This window comes from Typopeltis vanoorti, chromosome 11 (genome assembly GCF_054136105.1).
Source record: "Typopeltis vanoorti isolate ZY-2024b chromosome 11, IOZ_Tvanoo_1.0, whole genome shotgun sequence".
In the NCBI taxonomy this organism is placed as follows: Eukaryota; Metazoa; Arthropoda; class Arachnida; order Uropygi; family Thelyphonidae; genus Typopeltis; species Typopeltis vanoorti.
The window spans coordinates 58,183,306-58,204,883 of record NC_143559.1 but is presented as its reverse complement, the minus strand read 5'-3'; the positions used below and the strand labels follow the sequence as shown (position 1 = coordinate 58,204,883).

The 21,578-nt window shown below is 35.0% G+C and overlaps 1 protein-coding gene across 1 annotated transcript in view; it reads left to right on the top strand.

Annotated features, from left to right (window-relative positions):
* Positions 1–2,944: 2,944 nt before the first annotated feature.
* Positions 2,945–21,578, top strand: part of Polr2I (RNA polymerase II subunit RpII15) — an 86,627-nt gene continuing 67,993 nt past the window's right edge. Inside the window, exons 1-4 of the mRNA XM_090400037.1 lie at positions 2,945–2,978; positions 11,027–11,177; positions 15,940–15,994; positions 18,143–18,216. Of these exons, the coding sequence (XP_090256163.1) occupies positions 11,110–11,177; positions 15,940–15,994; positions 18,143–18,216 (197 nt within the window). The 5' untranslated portion in view covers positions 2,945–2,978; positions 11,027–11,109. The remainder of the gene's footprint in view (positions 2,979–11,026; positions 11,178–15,939; positions 15,995–18,142; positions 18,217–21,578) is intronic.

Here is a 21,578-nt window from a genome sequence, read left to right as displayed (position 1 = left end):
CAATCTATCTCCTTGCTTTGTGCCACTTTTAAGCACTTTGAACGAATTTTCTTTAAAAGAATTTCACCACTTATAGAAAGAGCACTCCCGATTGAACAAGCTGGCTTCAGGCCAGGAAGAAGTGGCTGTAACCAGGTCATGGCCCTGACAACACAGACTGAAGCAGGCTTCCAGAAGTAACTTAAATCTGGAGTCATTTTTATTGACCTAACATCAGCTTATGACACAATCTGGATCAGGGACGCATCCTCCTGAAGCTAAGCAATGTCATATGGTGCAAAACAACTTTCCAGCTTTTTGAATCCATTCTCTCCAACAGAAAGAGCCAGGTTCATATTGCTGGAAAAAAGAGAGCCTCAGATTCCTCGACAATGGTCTTCAATAGGGCTCTATCTTATCCCATTTACTCTTTAACATCTACATGTCTGACTTTTCACATACCACTTGAAGCAAACTATTCTCGTATATACGCCGATGATCCCGCGATCCTACACCAATCTTCCTCGTTTGTCAACTTGAAAATAACCTTGAACACAGATCTTCACATCCTGAAGGTGTACCTCTAGCAGTGGTATGTGAAGCCAAATCTAACAAAATCTGTGTCCAGATCCATCTGAACAATGCAGAGGTGAATCGACATCTGAATCTCTCTTTTTGTGGCAAAATGGTGGAAGATGAGCCTTACCCGAAATAAATTGGAGTGAGCATGGACAGAAGCCTAACCTCTAAAAGGTACATCACCGATAAATGTACATGTCCGATAAAATTAAAACAAGAAATAATATCATTTTATGGTTTGGTGGAACAACCTGTGATTGTGGTACTGATGTCTTAAGGGCATCTGCACTAGCCCTCGCATTTTCTACAGCAGAATACTGTGTCTCTGTCTGAGAAAGAAATGAGCACATTAACATTATAGACACCAACTAAACACTCCGTGTTCACAAGTAGTACGACACTGAGAAGCACCCCTTCTTCCTTGGCTGCCTGTCCTATCTAACATTGCTTCAACAAATATGCAGAGAAGACAAGCCTCGATTAAAAAATAATAATAATGTAATGAGCAACCCTCTCCTGCCCCTGCACCAGACTCTCATATATCCACTTAGTTTTCGCATAAAATCAAGAAACCCTTTCTGGTCCATGGACGAACTCTCTTCAACTGCCTTACCATCAACACCTCATGTGGAAAGAACTCTGGTCAAACAATCTTCCAAGAAATGGTTTCCTGGTTGAAGAACATTGTGTTTGCCAGTCTGGTTACCAGGAAGACTATCATCTATCAATAGGTTCAGAACCAGTGGTTTCTCGTGGCTTGAAATCGTGAGTGGGTTGCAACTTTCGAAATATACATACACACTGTAAGTACAGTGTATGTGTGTTTGGATAAAATATCAAAATTATGGGAAAGATTTAAAAAAAAATTAAATATGAAAAATTTTTGTTTATTATCGATAAAATTATAGTTTAGTATAATTCAAAATTACTTAAAAATAAAATTCATTATCATAACCCCAATCATGTTCTAAAATAAAAACTATAGTAATGTCTTTAATTGTAATGTCCAAATATTTAAAGAGACGGAGTAAACACGATAAGTTCTACGAACACTCTGCTATAGTTCCCCCACCGTTTGTAGGTCCCTGCTTCGCGTCTTTCCAAGAATAGGCGATTCATGCTGAAGGGGAGAAAGAAATGAAGGACGTCCGAATTGGTCGCCAACACGCGAAATTACGTGCTTTATAGGTAAAATTTTCCAACTGTTATACAAGCAACATAGTTAACTACAATAATCATAAAAGAGAAGTTAATTTTCCGACCGGTAATAATAAACAACTCATCCCACAATACGGACTGATTACCCTATTATCGGAATCGGTTCTCCTTTTTCTGAGATGCGCAGAAGTGTTGAGGGACCTCTAATCGGTGGGCGAACTATACTGGCGCAAACTGTATATAAACAACAGTGCTGGATTACACTAATAGTTCGCATCTCACTATGATGTGCATAGCTATATGACACTAGTGCTGCTAGAGTCCTTCGCCCACCTAAGTGCTACAAGATGGATTTTTATTATCTTCTATACAAAATAAGAGAATTGTATAGGATTGTCGATGATAAAATTAAATATTATAAGCAAATATAAATAAATTAATAAATATATTTATGTATCGAGAAAAATTGGGGGCGCTGCAGTTCCACAGTACCTATGCACGAGCCTCCCCTGATCAGAACTAACCAGTACAGAAGTGGCTACCTACTGCATAAATGGAGACTGTCAGACCACCTTATTGTGGCTGTTCCCCTGTGGCCCAGACGATAACTCATGTTGTGAGTGACTGCTGAAGGCTCCAATTTCATGGTGGTGCTCTTCAGGACATCCACGATGTGACAGACCAGAAAGCCAATCCTGGATTGGCTTTCTGGTCTGGATTCACAAGTAGCTGATTTTTCATAAGAATAAATAAACAAGTGCAGTCCTTCTCCCATATTCTAATTTCCCCCTCCATACCAGTAATTTCCCCCTACTTACTAGTATAATTAGGGAGAGGAAAATTAGAATATGAAAAAATTAGATAATTATATTCTAACATATAGAATATTTTTATTCATAAGACAGGTTTTCGTTGTCACTCTATTTTTGATCTAAAATTCCTTTTTCATTTCTTTAGTTGTGTATTTTATCCCACTTTTTTATTTTATTTTGCTCACTCTTGCTATACATTTTACCAATCCTGTTAACAACTAATAATCCTTCAATGCTTTACTGATTTTCTTATCTCCCAGTTCCTTCATCCATAGTAATTATATTTGATTATTTGCATATTTGAAGTAAAAACTTCTTATCCGTTTATATGGCGGAGATCTTGAAAATTATTTACGAATTTCTGTTGCATTTCGGAGTATAGAGGTCGCGCTATCATTTCTTAAAATGAATTCGTAATCTTAGTTCCAAGTTCGGCGTTGAGTTAAAATTGTGAGTACTGTACTGTGTTTTGTTTGTTGCATAACAAAACAAGGTTTTGATGTTTGTTTATAATTCACAACTACTTAAAATTGTTTTAAACAATATATTTTGATTGGAATTTAATGGCATATATTTTTCAGTTCGTTGTTAGTCATTAAGTTAAATGAATAATTGCGATATCAATTTGTTAACTGTTTCGAATTTCGTATTCTGTTGAATAAGCTTGAAGTGATGTTTGTTATGATTCTCAAGTTTACGATTTGTAACTGAGAAGAGATATGTAAATGAATGTTTGAAATTTAAATGAATGAAATAATAATCTAAAAGATGGAAAAACAGCAAGTTTGTTGTAAATTGAATAATTATCATACCGATATGCTCAGTGCCGGCGTCTAGTCTTTTTCTTGTGTGTGCGATTAATGTTCGGCGCCTTTCCAAAAAAGTTTTTTTTGAATAAAGTGTGAATAAAACGAATAGGAAATGAAAAATAAATGAAAACCGCTTTACAGTATAATGTTACCTACGGATTAGTCCTGCTTATACAATTTTTTTTTTACACGGAACTCAACAATTAATCATAAGTTGATTTATGATACATCAAAAAATAAAGAACTATTTTAGGTATATTTTCGTAAATTTTAATCAGAAATTACAGTGATATAATCGGGTCCAGGATACAATTTCTGAATTTATTTCTTCCGTTTCCGGGAAGATGTGAATGGGCCCAAACGGAAGACGACGTACATTCATAATTATATGTACCATTCGTTGTTCGTTTAAACTCTTATCTCATATTTTTTGACATCTTTTAGGCAGCTTTGTTTCTGCAGCCCCTGTGTATGTTGCACACTTTGCACACGCCACCAGCTGACCCTGCATATGCTAGCCGCTTTCTGTCTGTTATTTTCAAATGGAAATCCTAGTGGATGCAGGGCCGGTTTTATCATTAGGCAAAAAAGGCAATCGTCCAGGGGAGATTATTTTTTTTTATAAATATCCACATGTGTAGATGTACATGTGCTTGTGTGAGTATGACAAAATATATAGAGAGAGACAATGTATAGGGGCGCATAAATTTTATTTGCCTAGGGGCTTCAGATACTCTCGGACCGGCCCTGAGAGGATGTGACATAAGCAGTACCGTCGACAGGGTGTTGCATAGAGGCAGCCTGACTCACGGAGCGGCTTAATAAGGGCGCTCGTTCAGCCTGTTCCCATAAGGTTCATTCCACAGACCTGCTACTACTGTGGTCACTCGACTCTGGATCGTCTTCACTTCTTCCTCATTGTCAAGCAACCCTGATGCCCAGATCTGTGTGGAGTAGTCAAGATGAGTTTTATCAAGGCTCAATAAAGAGGAATAATAACCTTATCTCTGCTCATCAGTATAATGAAGTAATCTGATGATCTGCTTTAGCCACTTTTCCTATGTGCCTCTAAACTTTAACTCCCTATCCAATAACACTCGCAAATCTCTGGCTTTGTCAATTTCCTGGAGTACAGTTCCATCAATGTGGTATACAGCTGTTAATCTTTTCACCCCAAAATGCATAACCTTACACTTTGCCACATTAAACTGATATCCATTCTCTTTTTCCCACACTGCCAGTCTATCCAAATCATCCTGCAAAATTTTAACATCATCTGGATTAACTATTGCTCTACCCAGCTTTACATTATTGGCAAAAAACTGAACAATTCCTCTCAGATCCTTTTCTATATTGTTAATCTACAAATTAAACAGTAGCCATCCAAGAACAAAACCCTGCAACATGCCACTAGTCATATGCCTTCTTTTGGACTCTACTTCTGAATAAACTACTCTCTGATATCTCCCCCATCAGCCATCCTCTTATCCACCTCACCAACCTTATATCCATCCCCATGTGCTGCAGTTTACTGATTAGAATTCCAAGTCAAAGGCATTTGCTGTCCAGGAGTATCACTGTAAAATCACTTTTACAGTGATACACCATTACTGTATTATAAAACATGAACAAGTAATGTATTATAAAACATTACTCTATTACTGAGGCATGACCCACCCTTCACAAAACCATCAGGAATGGATAGTTGGAAATGGGATATACTGTGTTTGAGGAAACAGTATATCCCGTTTCCAACTATCCATTCCTGTATTTTGCTCTCGACCAACTTCTCCAGTACTTTGACAATCCCAATATGCTGATTGGGTGGTAATTTGCTGCATCAGAATGCAATGGAATTATTTTCCCTTCTTTCCACCTCTCAGGACTAACACTTCTAAATTGTATTCACCCAAAAATCGTGACTTAGACTAAACACTACCAAATAGTACTGACCCAAAAATCGTGAGAATAAGTGAAACTTGGTTGAATGAGGATGATATCAAGACAGGAATAGAGATGGAGGCTTACGATATTTTTTGTGAATACAGGCAGGGAAACAGGTGAGGAGGAGTGCTGTTGATGCTAGCAGAGGTTCTCTCCTATCTGTTCTTCTCTGTGTAACTCTGCATAAATCATATTTTGAATAAAGTTCCAGATTTCACTGCCATATGTAATTATGGTAAGACACACTGTTCGAAAGCTTACCTCTTCAAACTAATGATGCTATATTATGTTTGATATCCTTCCTCTTCTTGAAATCCATCTGTCCTATCTGTATCCTTCTTTTTTATTTTTTTATCATTTGTCCTGATAAATGAATCTACTCTCTCCACTTCTATCTTCCAGTATAATCTTTTTCATGTTAAACTGTCGTTCATCATTACTTTAGTTTTGTTTAAATTCATCTTCAACCCAATTTGACTGGACCATTGAACTAATTCTCTTAATTTTATTTTTTAGGTCTTCTGCCAAGAGAATTACATCATCATAAAATGCAGACGAGTTAAAATCTTTCTGTTAATTTTAATTTCTCAGTTCTTCCAGTTCATTTCATCAAAAACTTCCTCTAAGACAGATGCAGAATTTGGGAGATATTGTATCTTCCTGTGTTATTCCTCTGTTTGTTGGAAAATTTTCACTTTTCTTATGTAGTTTAATAACAGAGGTGGCAATCCAGAGTAAATACCTATCAACAGCTTAAATTCTCAATTATATTCACCCCCATCCTCTGTTTGCATGCTCACAGTACAACTAACGTTGTACAGTCCTGATATTTTAATTATCAATCATCTGCCTAACTGTGTTTATGAATTTTTGCCCATTTTCTCACAATCTTAACCATAGGAGAATAGGAGTACAAACTGTTCTATAGTTTGATACCTTCATTCTAGCACTATCCTTATGCAATGGCACTATCTTACCCTTTTTCTGCTTTTCAGGTACTTATTGCAGAGCTATCATTAAATAGCCAGGTCAATGATACAGTTGGTTTCTTAGCACATGGCACATTTTAATGTGGCAAGATCTCATCTAATCTTACTGCCTTAATGACATCTAGAATACACCCTCTTCATTCACTTCTAATCTTTCATCTTTCCTTACTTATCCCTTTATACACTTTAGTAAATGATCATTAAGTAACTCTAATGCATCATTTGCATTAGACACACCTGACTATATTCAGCAAGGTCATCCACCCACACTCATTTCTCCTCCTGCTGGCCATACAGTAAAATAACTCCTTTGAATTCCTCTTGGATTGTGTACTAGTCTCTTTTCATATTTTAATTTCTCTCTCTTTGCTACTGTTCTCCATCTCTCTCTCTCTCTCTCTATATATATATATATATAATGTGTGTAATCCATAACCTCTTTTTCATCTCCAATTCCTCTGTTTGATTCCCTAATCATCCATTTTATTCCAAATCACTTTCTTCTTTCAGGGTGAATAAATATTTCTTAACTAGCTCTCATTCACTACTAATCCTCTCTTCGTTCAAATTCTTTCATTCATAATACTGTTTCAAGCTGGTTTCTAAGTCTGTTATGACTTGCTGTACAATTCCCCAAAAATTCCTTACTCTGTGATACATCCTGTACATGTTTATTAATTTTCTAAGTTAGGATTACATGCCCAACTAAGGCAAGTGTGACATCACAATGAGATTCTCTGGTCCAAGTCCAAAATTTGATTCTTGTGTTCTCTCCACACCATACTGCCTAAGATATTTGTCTCTCAAGACTTCCAAAAACATAGTGTTCCCTTATTACTGTATGCTGCTTCCTTTTCTAGTTTATATTATACTGGAAATTGATGAGACTAGGGATGTGGTGGTAATGGTAGACAGAGTCAAAGTTCAGTTGCCATAGCATTGTGACTACTGTGGACAGAGGGTGATGGAGAGTATTCTTAGACAAGCGACCAAGCTATGTCAGGTCTGCAAATTGCTCCTAGGATAGGTTGCAAGTGTCTATGAATTGTAACGTTTAGTTGATAGGCGGGAAAGAGGGGACATGACAGAAATTTATAAATTATTAAGTGTTTTATAAGATTTACACAAAAGAAATATTTTCAATACATGATGAATAGAGAACCAGGAGTTGCCCCTGGAAGTTGTTCAAGAATGTGGTTAGTAAGGGTGTGTGAACTAGATTTTTGCTCAGAGAGTAGTTAATGAGTGGAATGGATTGTCAGAATTAATTTTAAGTACCCTGACAGTGAGTGAGTTTAAGGAGATGTATGATATGTATTTTGTGTATAAAGGTTAGCATAGGTCTCCAGCAGAATCTTTAGATTCCATGTGAGATAGCCACGTAATAATAAAAGAAAAAAATTTTCAATATGTGAAAGGAGGGGGAAGAATGAGGGAGGAATTATCCCTGAAAATTGAATAAAAGTGTTGGTAACAGCGACTAGATTTTTTGCCTAGTGGCAAATGAATGAATGGGCTAGATGGAGTTATTAGTATGTTGTCTGTGAATGAGTTAAGTATAGTTCGCCCACCGATTAGAGACCCTTCGACACTTCTGCGCATGTCCCAAAAAGGAGAATCCATTCCGATAATAGGGGTAATCAATCTGTCTTCTGGGATGAGTTTGTTTATTATTGGAAAATTTAGCTTTTTGTTTACGAACATTGTAGTTTTTAAAGTGTAACTATTTTGCTTGTATAACAGTTGGAAAAATGTACGTAGAGAAAAAATAAGTATAGCATAAAACAAAAATTTAACGAAATTTATTTTTAAGAAAGTTTTCTATAAAATAAAAATAATTATACAGAAAAACAGAAATTTTTTTCAAATGAACTTAGATATTCTAAACTTACAGTTGAGAGAACTGAGACACTTTAATGTCCTAAACTGATTAATTATTTATGACTTGTTGTGACTCTTTTAACAAACCGATGCAAAACAAAGGTTGAAAAAAAATACCATTATCAAATCCTTTTAATCTTCATAGTCATCTGAATCGGTGTCCGAATTGTCATCACTTTAACTTAAACTAATCACCAAAGGTGCTCATAATTCTTCAATAATTCCGTCTCTGTCCCAATACATATTTTCCAATGAGGTGACATGAGAGCAATATTTTCCCCAGTTTTTAACTAATACTTTCAGTCACCTATTCTGAAAGCTTAAAAAGTTTCGACATGTCAATATCCCCAGTTATGTTGCGATGGCGAATGAAACTTTTCACTTTTGTCCAGTAGCATTAATAAAAACAATAGCATTAAAACAAAATCCAATTTCATGAAGTATTTTCCTTAAAGTTTCTCTTTTCCAAGAAAAATTAAAGAAAGATTCCTGTGCTTAAAGAAAAATTATTTTTTCTTTAAGCACAGGAATCAATTTCGGAACAGTTGGCACTCTTTTCTCAACCACGTAAAATTCGTGAATAGTCCTTCTTATAACGTCTACATCAAAATCATTGAAAGCTACAGTTTTGATGGTTTTCTTTCTCTAGCGCTTTTTTTAGGAGATTTAAATTTTGGCTTACCTTCACCTTTTGATTCCCTACGAATTCTTTTAACAGCCGACCCCGATACGCCCGCAATTGCACTTGCATGTTTTATGACTTGAGAAAGGGGAACGAGGAGACTGCCTTTTAACGATTCTTTTTTGCAGAATGTCAGCACATTATTCAATATTCTTTTGCTAGAGCTACTGAAACGTTTAACAACAGAACTTTTTGACTGTACTGGATCCATCATACAAATTAATAATACAAAAAAGCAACAACAAAAATCAAGCTACTAGTACAGTGACAGACAAGAAAGCACATGATTTTGCATGTTGGCGACCAATTTGTACATCATTCATTTTTTTCTCCCCTTCAGCATGAATTGACTATTCTTAGCGAAACGCCAAGCAGAGACCTACAAATGGTGGTCAAACTATACAGTTGCTATAGGCATTGTATGAACAGTGGTTAATGTGGATTATATATGATGAGTCCTCTGAGATGCCCAGCTAATGATTTATAGTTTAAATTTTTTAATTTTTAACTTAATTTTCATTTAAAAAAATAATATAAAATATTAATGAAATGTTAACAATAATATAAAATAGTATATCATATAATATTTAATATATGAAATACAGTAAACCCTCGATTTAATGGACAAAATTTCCAGTCCATATGTCACACCCTGAAAATAACACCCTGTTAATTTTAAAATGCTTTTAACCAAGATTTACTTATGATTAAATGAACAGGTTATTTTTTGTTATTAATTTCCTGTTGTTTTTAACAAATTTTGGTGAATAGGCCATAATATGTTGTAAAACACTAGTAATTTAGCACATAAATATGCTAAATAAATATGTGATCTAAATAAATTAGGACGTGATCACACTGTAATTGGTTCTTATGTCGCATGGTATGACTTTCTGCGGTAGTTTTATTACACACATTTTCCTAATTTTAGGGAGTTAATTATAAAAAAAGTTAAAAAAAAACAAATTTGCTAGGTTTTTCAAATCAGGATTACCTAAACCAAGTGCCTCAACATCAAACATTAACTTCACATTAATTTATCTAAAAGTGCGTGTAAAACAATTTTTTTGTTATTACAGTGCTAATATTGATAATATTGCAGTATGATGTTACAGATATTTTTATTTTAAAAAATTTGCGATTTAACGGACACTTCTTAACCCGTATTAGTCTGTTAAATCGAGGATTTACTGTATATCTATATAATATTGAAAGTTTATTTTTCACTTGGTCAGACTATAATAAATTTAGAATCCTTTATCCAAGTGTGCACAAACTTTGTTTGCACACACCTGAAAGTATCTTCAGGACTGGGATAAAGTAGTACAACACCAGGTGACTCCTTGCAAAGGTGGAGCAAGCTACCAACACTCCTATCTCAGTATTTCCCATAATGCAAAACACATTTCCTTGCGGATATGTGTAATGTTATGCATTAATGGAAAGGCCACTAACCAGACTAGTTTCAACCTTTATTGAGGTCTCTTCAGTGGGAACCAGGCCCAAGTGGAGATAACAAGGCAGAAGCATTAGCAAGGTTGGTAGCTTGCTCCACCTTTGCAAGGAGTCGCCCGGTGTTGTACCACTTTACCCCAGTCCTGAAGATACTTTCAGGCACAAACTTTGTTTGCACACACTTGGATAAAGGATTAAACTAAATTTATTATAGTCTGACCAAGTGAAAAATAAACTTTCAACATTTTTCTCTAAATCCAGAGTAATTTAATAAAAAGGTGGCACACCGTTTGGCAGCTCGTATAGGAGGAGATGACCTTGCTAATGCTTCTGCCTTGGTATCTCCACTTGGGCCTGGCTCCCACTGAAGAGACCTCAATAAAGGTCGAAACTAGTCTGGCCTTTCCCTTAATGCATAATAAATATTATACATATCCGTAAGGAAATGTGTTTTGCATTATGGAAGATACTGAGATAGGAGTGTTGGTAGCTTGCTCCACCTTTGCAAGGAGTCGCCCGGTGTTGTACCACTCTACCCCAGTCGTGAAGATACTTTCAGGCGCAAACTTTGTTTGCACATATTTGGATAAAGGATTAAACTAAATTTATTATCTATATAATATATAGATAATATAAAAATTTTTTTCATGAAATTGCTGCCATCTTATGGCATTGCTGTCACATTTTTACATTGCCACATTTGGTTTTACTATATTCATTTTTCTTTTATGCTAACAGATTGTTTGCAGTTTACGTCTTACATCATCTTATTACTGAAGTTAGTGTTGTTTTCAATTGAAGATCAAGATTGGTGTTGCAGTATGCCACGGGTTCCTATTGACATAGATGTAGGACCTGGATTTGTTGGCATTAAGTTTTGTCAAGAATGGTAAGTTTTTCTATCTATTTGCTTTCATTTTGGTTTTTCTTTCTGATAAAGCAAAAATTGTTCAGAATTTTTTTGTTTTTCAATTTTGAAGAATATTTTTTAATAAACTTAGAGAAAACTCTGTGTCAACTAAATTAGTATTTTTATGGCTTTTGGATCAAATTCAGAAATATACCAAATGCTTTTAAATAAATAACTCAAAAAGGATATTTTTCCCACAACTAATGAAAAGCAGAAATAATCAACCATGTAAATGGAAATAGACAGGAATCTTTTGCCATTAAAAATCAAATACACAATAACTTGATTTCTAAATATCTACTGCCCACCACTACCAGTAGTATTTTCAGACAATCACAAACATCCATGCCCATGGCAGGATTTGAATCTGCAGCCTTTTGGCTAGAGAGCAGATAGCTAGCCACTTGGCCAACTAGGCTGGCTCATTAGTGGTTTTCCTAAGAATAAACTGATTAGCATCCACTCCATTTTGCAGTTTACATTAAAAATAGAATAGTGTGCTCCCATAAATTTAATATTACATGTTTGCATATATACAGCTGGCATCAAATTTCTTAGCATTTAAGAGCTGCTATTATCTTTCTTTTAGTCATATTCTTTAATCAGAAAGAACCCATGATACCTGTTCTTCTGACATAACAGAATACCGTGCCTGAGTAACATCAGAAATTATAAATTAGTATTGGTGATAATTTGAGTACTACATTTTTTTTTAGGTAATATTTCTTGTGAGAAGAAAGAATTAGCAAATTAAAGGACATAGAAGATAATGAGGATTAAATGCATATCCCCCCCCTCTTAGTCTGTTGTTAAGCCTTTCCCCTTGTGGTGTGGCATAAATCATTTTATGTAGATGTGATATCTGGTTCTTAAGAAAATCACTGAATGAATGTTTCATCTGTTTATTCTTAGGACAAAAAAACTATGTTAATTATTATTACGCAACACCTTTAGGGAGTCCAAAGACTCATCGAGAGAGGGCACTTACTCTACAACTCTGTCTCCACCACTCAATCCACCAACTACAATGAACCGTAACTATTATCATCTACGCTATCACCATCTACTGCCCACCACCACTAGTAGGTTCTTAAGGAAATCACTGAATGAATGTTTCATCTGTTTATTCTTAGGACAAACAAAACTATGTTAATTATTATTATGCAACACCTTCAGGGAGTCCAAAGACTCATCGAGGGAGGGCACTTACTCTACAACTGTCTCCACCACTCAATTCAAGAACTACAATGAACTGTAACTATCATCACCTTCTACACTATCACCACCACCACCAGTATTTTCACAGACAATCACAAACATTCATGCCCACAGCCTTTTGGCTAGAGAGCAGATAGCTAACTATTCAGCCAACCAGGCCAGCTAATTAGTGGTTTTCCTAAGAATAAACTGATTAGCTAGCATCCACTCCATTTTGCAGTTTACATTAAAAATAGAATAGTCTGCTTCCATAAACTTTTTTGCATATATACAGCTGGCATCAAATTTTTTTGCAAAGATAGATAAACATTCTCAATTTCATAGCATTTTATTCTTATTATATCTCAGTAAAACAGTATTTTATTCATTTGCCCAAGCCCATGGTAGGAATACCGTTTTTAGCTGGATATCGTGAACAATGGGTTGATGTAACTCAAAAAAAAAGCATAATAGGTCTTATTTAAGAGCTATGATGACAACAGATATGAAATGAGATAGTCATGCTTTACACCAGGAGTGTCAAACTCAATTACACTGTGAGCCATTTGCCATACAAATGTATCTCAAGTGGGCTACAAAAAACCTGCACTAATTGGAATCGAAGGGAAGTGAAAGAATGAGTATAAATAAATTGGAAAATTAATAATGAAAATTTTATTTATTCTAAGTCATTACAAGACATATAAAATAATAGTATAATGATTATGACAACTCAAAAAAAAAAACAGCTAACTTCTGTTTGTTGTGAGAAAGTCATTATGCTGAAAATGTTATTTATTTTTTAAACTGACTTAACCAGAAAGCTTTAGTGATTATGGCTTAATTTAATAATAACGCAAGAAGCATTTATTAGGCACCGAGTCTAGTACCTTGGGGCCAATAATGCTTCAAGTTAATATTATTACAATAATACCAGTCTTATGAGGTTCGCTTTTCGACGATCCCCTTATACAACGCTTTTCAATTATAACCACCACCCATTTATACGAGGGAAGAGTGGAAAGTTGAGAATATTTTAATTATATTAATATTTACAATATATAGCAATTAAACAGTTTTAACAGTTTATTCACATCATGTATACAAATTATACACATTATACTATTCAACTTGTATAATTTAACCAGCAGTTAAACCGAAATTAAATTTTATTTGAACAAATAAAATATATATACAGTCTAAAAAAGTATAAAGTCTCATTAATAACCATCACAAAAATTTACAGAGCCTCCTATTAGTTTTAAATTTTTTTGTGTCTGTGTTGAACTAAAATACTTCTTTTTTTTGGGGGGGGGGTCTATATTTTGGGGAATTTTTTAAAATGTTAATGAAAATATTTTGGGGTTAAAAAAAAAAAATATATATATATATATATATGTCGTCGTCGTCGTCTGGTAGCATCCTCTAACAAGAGGGTTGCAGCAGATGAGCATGAGCAGCTCTTCTCCATTTCTCTCTGTCTGTTGCTTCCATCATTCTTAAACCAGTCTCCATTCCACGATGTCATTGAACCACTCTCTAGTTGGTCTTCCATGTCTTCTCTTCCCCTCAACTTTCCCTTGTAATATAGTTCTTGTCAGGTGTCCCGAAGAACCTCTCAGAAGATGTCCTGCAAATCTAGTCTTTCTTTGCATAATATTCTTTAACAGTGTTCTTTCTATATATATATGTAGAAAGTTTTTATATATATATATATATATATACAGTGTCCCAAAATTTACGCAAGATTTAAGTGTGTCATAACACCATTTGTGCGGTAAAGTGTTGCCAACGAGAAAAAAAAGACAGTGTGACAGCTGACAGTTCAGGGTTATTAAAAAGGACCACACACAGCGAAGAGAGTTCGTTGAATGGATTATGGAACAACAACAAGCGGATGCTTATTTTTCGAACAAAATCATCTTCAGCCATGAGGCTCATTTTCATCTTGATGGCTTCGTTAATCGACAAAATTGTCGCATTTGGGGTTCAGAAAATCCACGAGTGATTGTTGAGAAACAAATGCATCCACAATGTGTCACTGTTTGGTGTGGATTTTGGGCTGGAGGCATCATCGGTCCATTCTTCTTTGAAGATGCGGCTGGTAAGGCAATAACAGTTAATGGTGCTCGCTATTGTGACATGATAATCCAGTTTTTTGTGCCTAAATTGCAAGATATGGATGTGGATGACATGTGGTTTCAACAAGACGGTGCCACTTGCCATACAGCCCGAGAAACAACTCAATTACTGTATGAGTCATTTCCTGGTCGTGTAATTTCCCATTTTGGTGATCAGAATTGGCTGCCCAGATCATGTGACTTAATGCCATTGGGGTTTTTTGAAGTCTAAGGTTTATGCCAACAAGCCCACGACCACCCATGCCTTGAAGGAGGAAATTGAGCGCTGTATCAACGAAATTCAGCCACATTTATGCAAAACGGTCATGGAAAATTTCGACAAAAGAGTGCGTATGTGCCAGCAAAGCCGTGGAGGCCATTTACCCGATATGCTATTCCACGCATAACCCTATACTGTATACTTTATGAATCAATAAGAAATTACAATTTTTAATTAAAAGCCTGTGTTTTCTATCAAAATTACTTCTTGCGTGAATTTTGGAACACCCTGTGTGTGTGTGTATGTGTATGTATATATATATATATATATATATATATATATATATATATATATACACTTGCATAATATAATTATAGTAATTTTAAGTAATTTAATTGTAGTATTTTATTTTTTTCCTGACACTCAACAATGTTTATTGTTAGCCAGCTTGCCAAAATTTGGATTCGGAGACTGAGAGCATACGACCTTCATTATGGCAGAAAGATTGCCGTCGGTTAATCTTGATCTGTGAACAGTTTTGTTACCTTTCATACACATGAGAATAATTGTTTGCATAAATCAGTGCTTCCAAAATAACATGGAATATTTGCTGCAAACTTTTTTATTTCTGGATATTTTTGACCTAAATAAATATATTTTTGGAACACCAACTTCTTGCTATTTCTCTTTTAGAATGGAATCATTTTGGAAATCAGTAAGTTCCATTTGAATACAAATAGGAACTTTTTTGAAATTAAAGGAAAAAGGACCTGTAAAAAGCAAAAACTTCTTCTTGCTCCCCAAAATCTTTAAATTGCCTATCAAATTCTTCTTTAATCTTTTCTAGTTTGGGAGAATATTGGGATAAGGTAAAACTTTGATTCTTATTGTTCAACTGTTCACACATAGGAAACTAATTTAGAATATTCTCTTTTAAATGATTTTGAAACAAAACCAATTTACATCTAAAACTTGCAAGTACATCATACATATGTGTGTTATTAACTGATCTTTCTCCTGAAGTCTGACATTTAAATCATTCAAATGTCCTTTAATATCAACTAAGATATTACAGGACATTTTCTTAAATTTCTGACAAAACTCAACACAAACTTGGAATTATTTGGAGAAGGCATGTATTTATATATTCATTCTTATTTGTTTCTTGTTCAAATAAATTCACATGTTATTATTTATCCAATAGCAACAATATGCTGTATCCCAAAGAAGACAAGGAAAAGAAAGTGCTTCTATATGCTGTAAGCAAAAAAAAATTTTTTTTAGAATTAATGATTTTGTTCTACTATTCCTAAGGCATAATTGCAGATATTTTGCTGAGGTGTAGTATTTAGATGGACTTTATTTAAGGAACCTATTATCTTTGTGTGATTCATTTTTATATTAGGAATAGTATTATTAACACCAGACCCTCAACAAATCAAGACCTTGCAGGAGGCAAACACAGTTACAACTGTGCTTTAAACTCATCCAGTGTATCTGCATTCATCACAATGTCAAGCAATGCATTCCATTCACCAACCGCTCTCTCCATAGAAAGCACCTGCTCCTTATGCTCCTACTCACGCCCTCCTTATACAGCTCCCAGGTATGTCTTCTTGTACTATCCCTTTCTCCCATTCTGTGAAACATTTCTTCCACATTAACCTGGTAACAACTCTTTACTAATTTGAATGTCTTAATCATATCCCTTCTCTTCCTCCTATTCACAAGGCTTTGCAAAATGCATTCCTTCTATCTGTCCTCATATCTCACATCACAAAGATCAGTTATGACCGTAGTCAGTATTTGCTGGACCCTTTCCAATATATCCTCATCATGAAAATCAGGGAACCAAATCTGTGCATAATAATCTATACGAGGCCTGATTGGGGCCTTATACAAGAGAAACCGAACTTCTTTATTTCGACAAGTTAAGGTCCTCTGCATCAATGTCATAATTTCATGTGATATCTTCACAGCTTGTGCAGTGTGACCTCTGAAATTCAGATTCTTGTCCACCACCACCACCACTCCGAGGTCTCTTATCTCCTTAACTTCCTCCAAATTTCCCTGCCAAGTGTATACTTTGCATACAATTTCAGAACCTTACACTTTACAACATTGAATTGACAGTTCCATACTGTTGCCCACTCATACAATCTATCTATTCAAGTCATGTAAAGCCACAACAGCTTGATTCCTCATCATTCTCTCCAGTTTTGCATCATCTGCAAATAGTTGTATATCACCACTTAAACCTATCCCAATATCATTAGTATACAAATTAAATAACAATGGTCGTAAAACAGACTCCTGTTGCACACCAAATTGCCTTTCCTCTTTCAAGATAGTGTGCCCAGTACACAACTTATTGATACCTGTCTGATAGTCAGTCACTTATCCAGCTCATTAGTCTATCATTGTGGCAATCTATAAAAGTCTGCAAAATCTAAGTATATCACTGTATATACATCTCCCTTTTACATATGCAAGTTGGTATAACACGATCTCCCTTTAACCTACCCATGCTGAAGCACAACAAATACCACTGTTATCAGCTCACCTTTGTATCTTATCTCTCACCAATCTCTCTAACACATTAATTACAACTCCAGATATACAGATCGGCCTATAATTTGTTGCCTTAGCTTTATCACTATCTTTTTTGAAGTGGAACAATTCTGCCTTCCTTCCACTTCTTTGGGACTTGAGCTGTTGCAAGACTTGTTAAACTGGTAGGAAAAGGCAGTTGCTAGCTCCTTGGAACATTCCCTTAAGACATGTGGTTATGTCATCAGGTCCTATGACCTTATTGACATCTAGCTGACTTAACTATTCATATATATCTCTTGATAACCAGTAAGGCTTCTCTCATTTCATTCTGTATTGAGCTTCTGATTTCACACTGAGGATGAAACACCCTGATGAATTGCAAACTAAATACCTCGACTGTGTCCTCTGCAGCAGTTACCAATCTCCCATTTTCATCCATTAACATCATCTTACCATAATCGTTCTTTTTATTTGCTACATATTGAAAAAAATCCTGAGGTTTTTTTTTTGCTCGATTTGGTAATTTCTGCTTGTACTGCACTTTTGTTCTAACCAACTGAGTTACTTTCCTGGCCTGCTCTTTATATTCTTCATGCAACTGATTATTACCATTATTAATCTTGTACTGCTCTAAAGTGCTTTCTTCCAGATTTCATGTTTAAACCCTCCATTCTTCCATTTTACACCTACCTTATTCAGCCTTTTCACCTTCAGAATACAAGTTATAACTAAATATTTATGTAAAATTACAGCATAATGTGTTATGCTATTTTAATTTATGTATTTTTTAATTTATTTAAATTCTAAATTCACTTCATAATTGCTAATTTTGCATCTTGTATTTGCCATTTTAGTGTCGAAACTGTGATTATCAAGAAGAAGCAGATAATAACTGTATATATGTAAATAAAATCACCCATGAAGTAGAGTAAGTAATGTGTTATTTATTATTTAAAAAAAACTTTTCTTATATATATATATATATATTATTTATTTATTTATTTTTGATAGAAATGCTTCATTTTTTTATTTATAATAAATATCCACTTACTTTCAGAATATCTACTTCATTTAGGAATCTGACTTGTTCATCATCAAATTCCTGTCATGTACCCTCAAGGGGTTTACAGGATATGATAGTACTATATGAAAAATTTACATCATTACTAACTTCCTATCTACAATTTTCCTCCAGATCAGTCTGTCTGGAGGAATCCAATATTATCAGATCTTATATTTCTGTTGTCTAAGGCACTTTGTACCCTATCAAACCACCTATATCTTGGTCTTCCTCTGGGTCATTTTCCTACCAACCTGGCAGAGAACACTTGTTTTGCCAATCTTTCTTTGCCCATTCTGTTTAAATGACCATACCACCTGAGATTAGCTCTGCTAATGCATTCCTGAATGCTGACAATGTCAAGTTCTTTCCTAATATCCTCATTTTTAATATGATATTGCTATTGATACTATCTGTTCACGCCTCTAATCTTTCTGAGGACTCTCATATCTGCGGTCTCTAGTCTTTGGTCAAGTGTTTTACTTCTGACCCAGCTCTCAGATCCATAAGTTAAAACTGGTTTGAACACTGTCTTGTATACAGCTAATTTAGTGTTCCGACTAATTTCTTTCTTATTCCATATGAATTTATTCAGTTAACTTCCTACTATACCAGCTTTATTGATTCTGTTGTCTATTTCCATATTTAATTTACCATCTTCACTAAAAATCGTGCCAAAGTAGGTGAAATCTTTTACTTGTTCCACAGGTTCTCCGTTCACAATGCAGTTGACATTTTCAACGATTGTGCCTATTTTCATTGTCTTTGTCTATTTATTGCTGACCTTCATACCATATCTATTACAACAGTTATTCAATTTAGTCAGGGAATCTTGCAAACATGTAGCAGATTTATTTAGAAGTATAACATCGTCGGTATAAAGCAAAGAGTTGACATTAACATCTCCAATTCTGATATCATGTTGAATACCACTTTCCTTCATAATGTGATCCATATAGATAATGAATAACAGAGGGGATAATGTACATCCTTGTCTCACACCAGATTTAACATTAAACCATCTTCCTGTACTTCTTTCAATTCTAACTGCTGACTTACAACTCAAATAAAGACTAAGTACTGCTTGATATAATGCCCCATTGACACCATATAACTGTAGCGTATTGAATAGCTTCTCTCTTGGCACCTTATCATATGCATTTTCCAGATCTACAAAACTCAATTAGAGATTTTTGTTATATTCCCTTGATTTCACCACTATTTGTCGTAAAGTGAAGAATCTGATCCTGACAGCCTCTATTTGGTCGGAATCCAGCTTGTTCTTCACCAAGCTTTTCTTCTATAATTCTTCTCAACCGTTTCTCAAGTATACTTGCATATATCTTACCAGGAACACTCAGTAGGGAAATACCTCTGTAATTCTCACATTCAGTTTTATTTCCCTTTTTATATATGGGTACTATGAGAGCTCTACTCCAATCATTGGGAATTCGTCCCTCTGTCCAGGCCTTCTGAACTATGCAGTGCAGCCACTGCAAGACTTCCATACTTCAGTATTTCTGGTCGGATATCATCTACTCCTGCTGCCTTTCCACATTCTAAGCCTCTGATCGTTTTGTCTACTTCAAGTATGGATATGTATTCCTGACTGTATGCCTGTTGAGTGTTTTTTACCACTGTGCTATCACTGCTTGTTTCATTTAGCAATTTCTCGAAGTAATCACTCCACACTTCAAGGATATCTTTTTCTCCATTTTTAATGTCACCTTTATCATCTCTAACTCCTTTTACAGTACTCTTTCCTCCATTTCTAAGCTTCTTCAATAACCTCCAAAATATTTTGCCACCTTCTTGATATTTATTTTCTATGTTCTTGCCAAAGTCCTCCCATGACTTTTGTTTAGCTAGTTTTACACAGTGTTTAGCTTTCTTACATTTGTCTCTGTATTCTCTAAGAGCACAAGCTGACTTATTTGCCAGGAACTTTTGATATGCTTTCTTCTTTTCCTTCACTGTCTCTTTAACTTCCTGTGTCCACCAGGGAGTTCTGATTTTTCTATCCTTGCAGACAACCTCAAAACCTTGATTGATTTAGCCAGAGAGGCTAAATCAATCAAGGTTTTCTTCATGGCTTGCCACTGAATCTCTAAAGTTTGGTTCCTGTTCTCAAACTCTTTCATTTTTTCTTCAATAATATTTGTGTATTTTAGTCTACAGTTCACATCTGAGAGCTGCTCAACTTTTATTCGCTTTAAAACTTTTTTACATGTTATTCTTTTCAATATGAAATTCAATTTTATCCTGTTCAAGACTAAATAGTAATCACTTCGAATTTCAAATCCTCTGTACACTCTGGTGTCCTGAACAAGGGAGAAAACATCACTATCAATAATAACATAGCCAATGAGACTTTTCTTATTTCTTGCCTCTTCTTTCCATGTGAATTTGTGCACATTTTTATGTTGGAACATGGTGTTAGTAATAACCAGTCCATGTCCTGAGCAGAAATCCAACAAATATTTGCCATTATTATTAGCTTTACTCTTTTCTCTAAATTTTCCCAATATATTTTTGTATGTCTGACAATCATTTCCTACTCTGCTATTTAGATCCCCAACATGGTCCAACTTTTCCTTTTTCATTGTGTCAGTTGCTTTTTCTAAAGTATCAAAAAATTCCTCCACTTCTACCCTTAGTAGAACCTTCTGTGGAACCATAGGCACAAATAAGTCTCTATTGTCCAGTTCCCCATTCTCATATTTGCCCACATTACTCTACTTGAGACTGCCTGCCATTCATGAAGATTAGCGTTGTATTTAGTATTGAATACTATGGCTACTCCTCCTTTTCTTGATTGTCATTGCCTGAATATAACATTTTGTATTTATTGCTCAGAAAGATCTCACCAGTTTTTGTCTTTTTTGTTTCAGTCACCGCTATTATGTCGATCTGGTACTTATCTAATTCCTCAGCTAGCTCCATTTCTTTGCCATTCAGGCTTCTTATGTTGATAGTACCAAACTTTAACTCTGGTGAAGTTGAGTTGAGATGTTTTTTCAGATTTGTTCCAGTAGCTGAGTTTTCGCTGGTTCCCTGGTGAAAACAACGGGGACCTTGTTTAACCGGGCGACGCCCCAGCCATCATGAAATTTTGTCATGTTGTACCATCATTTTATAATTTGGTTTAAGCCAATAAGAATTGCAATTTAGTCGGCTAAATCCCAGAATTGCCAGCCCATCCTTATTCGTTCAGTATCCAGGTAGATACA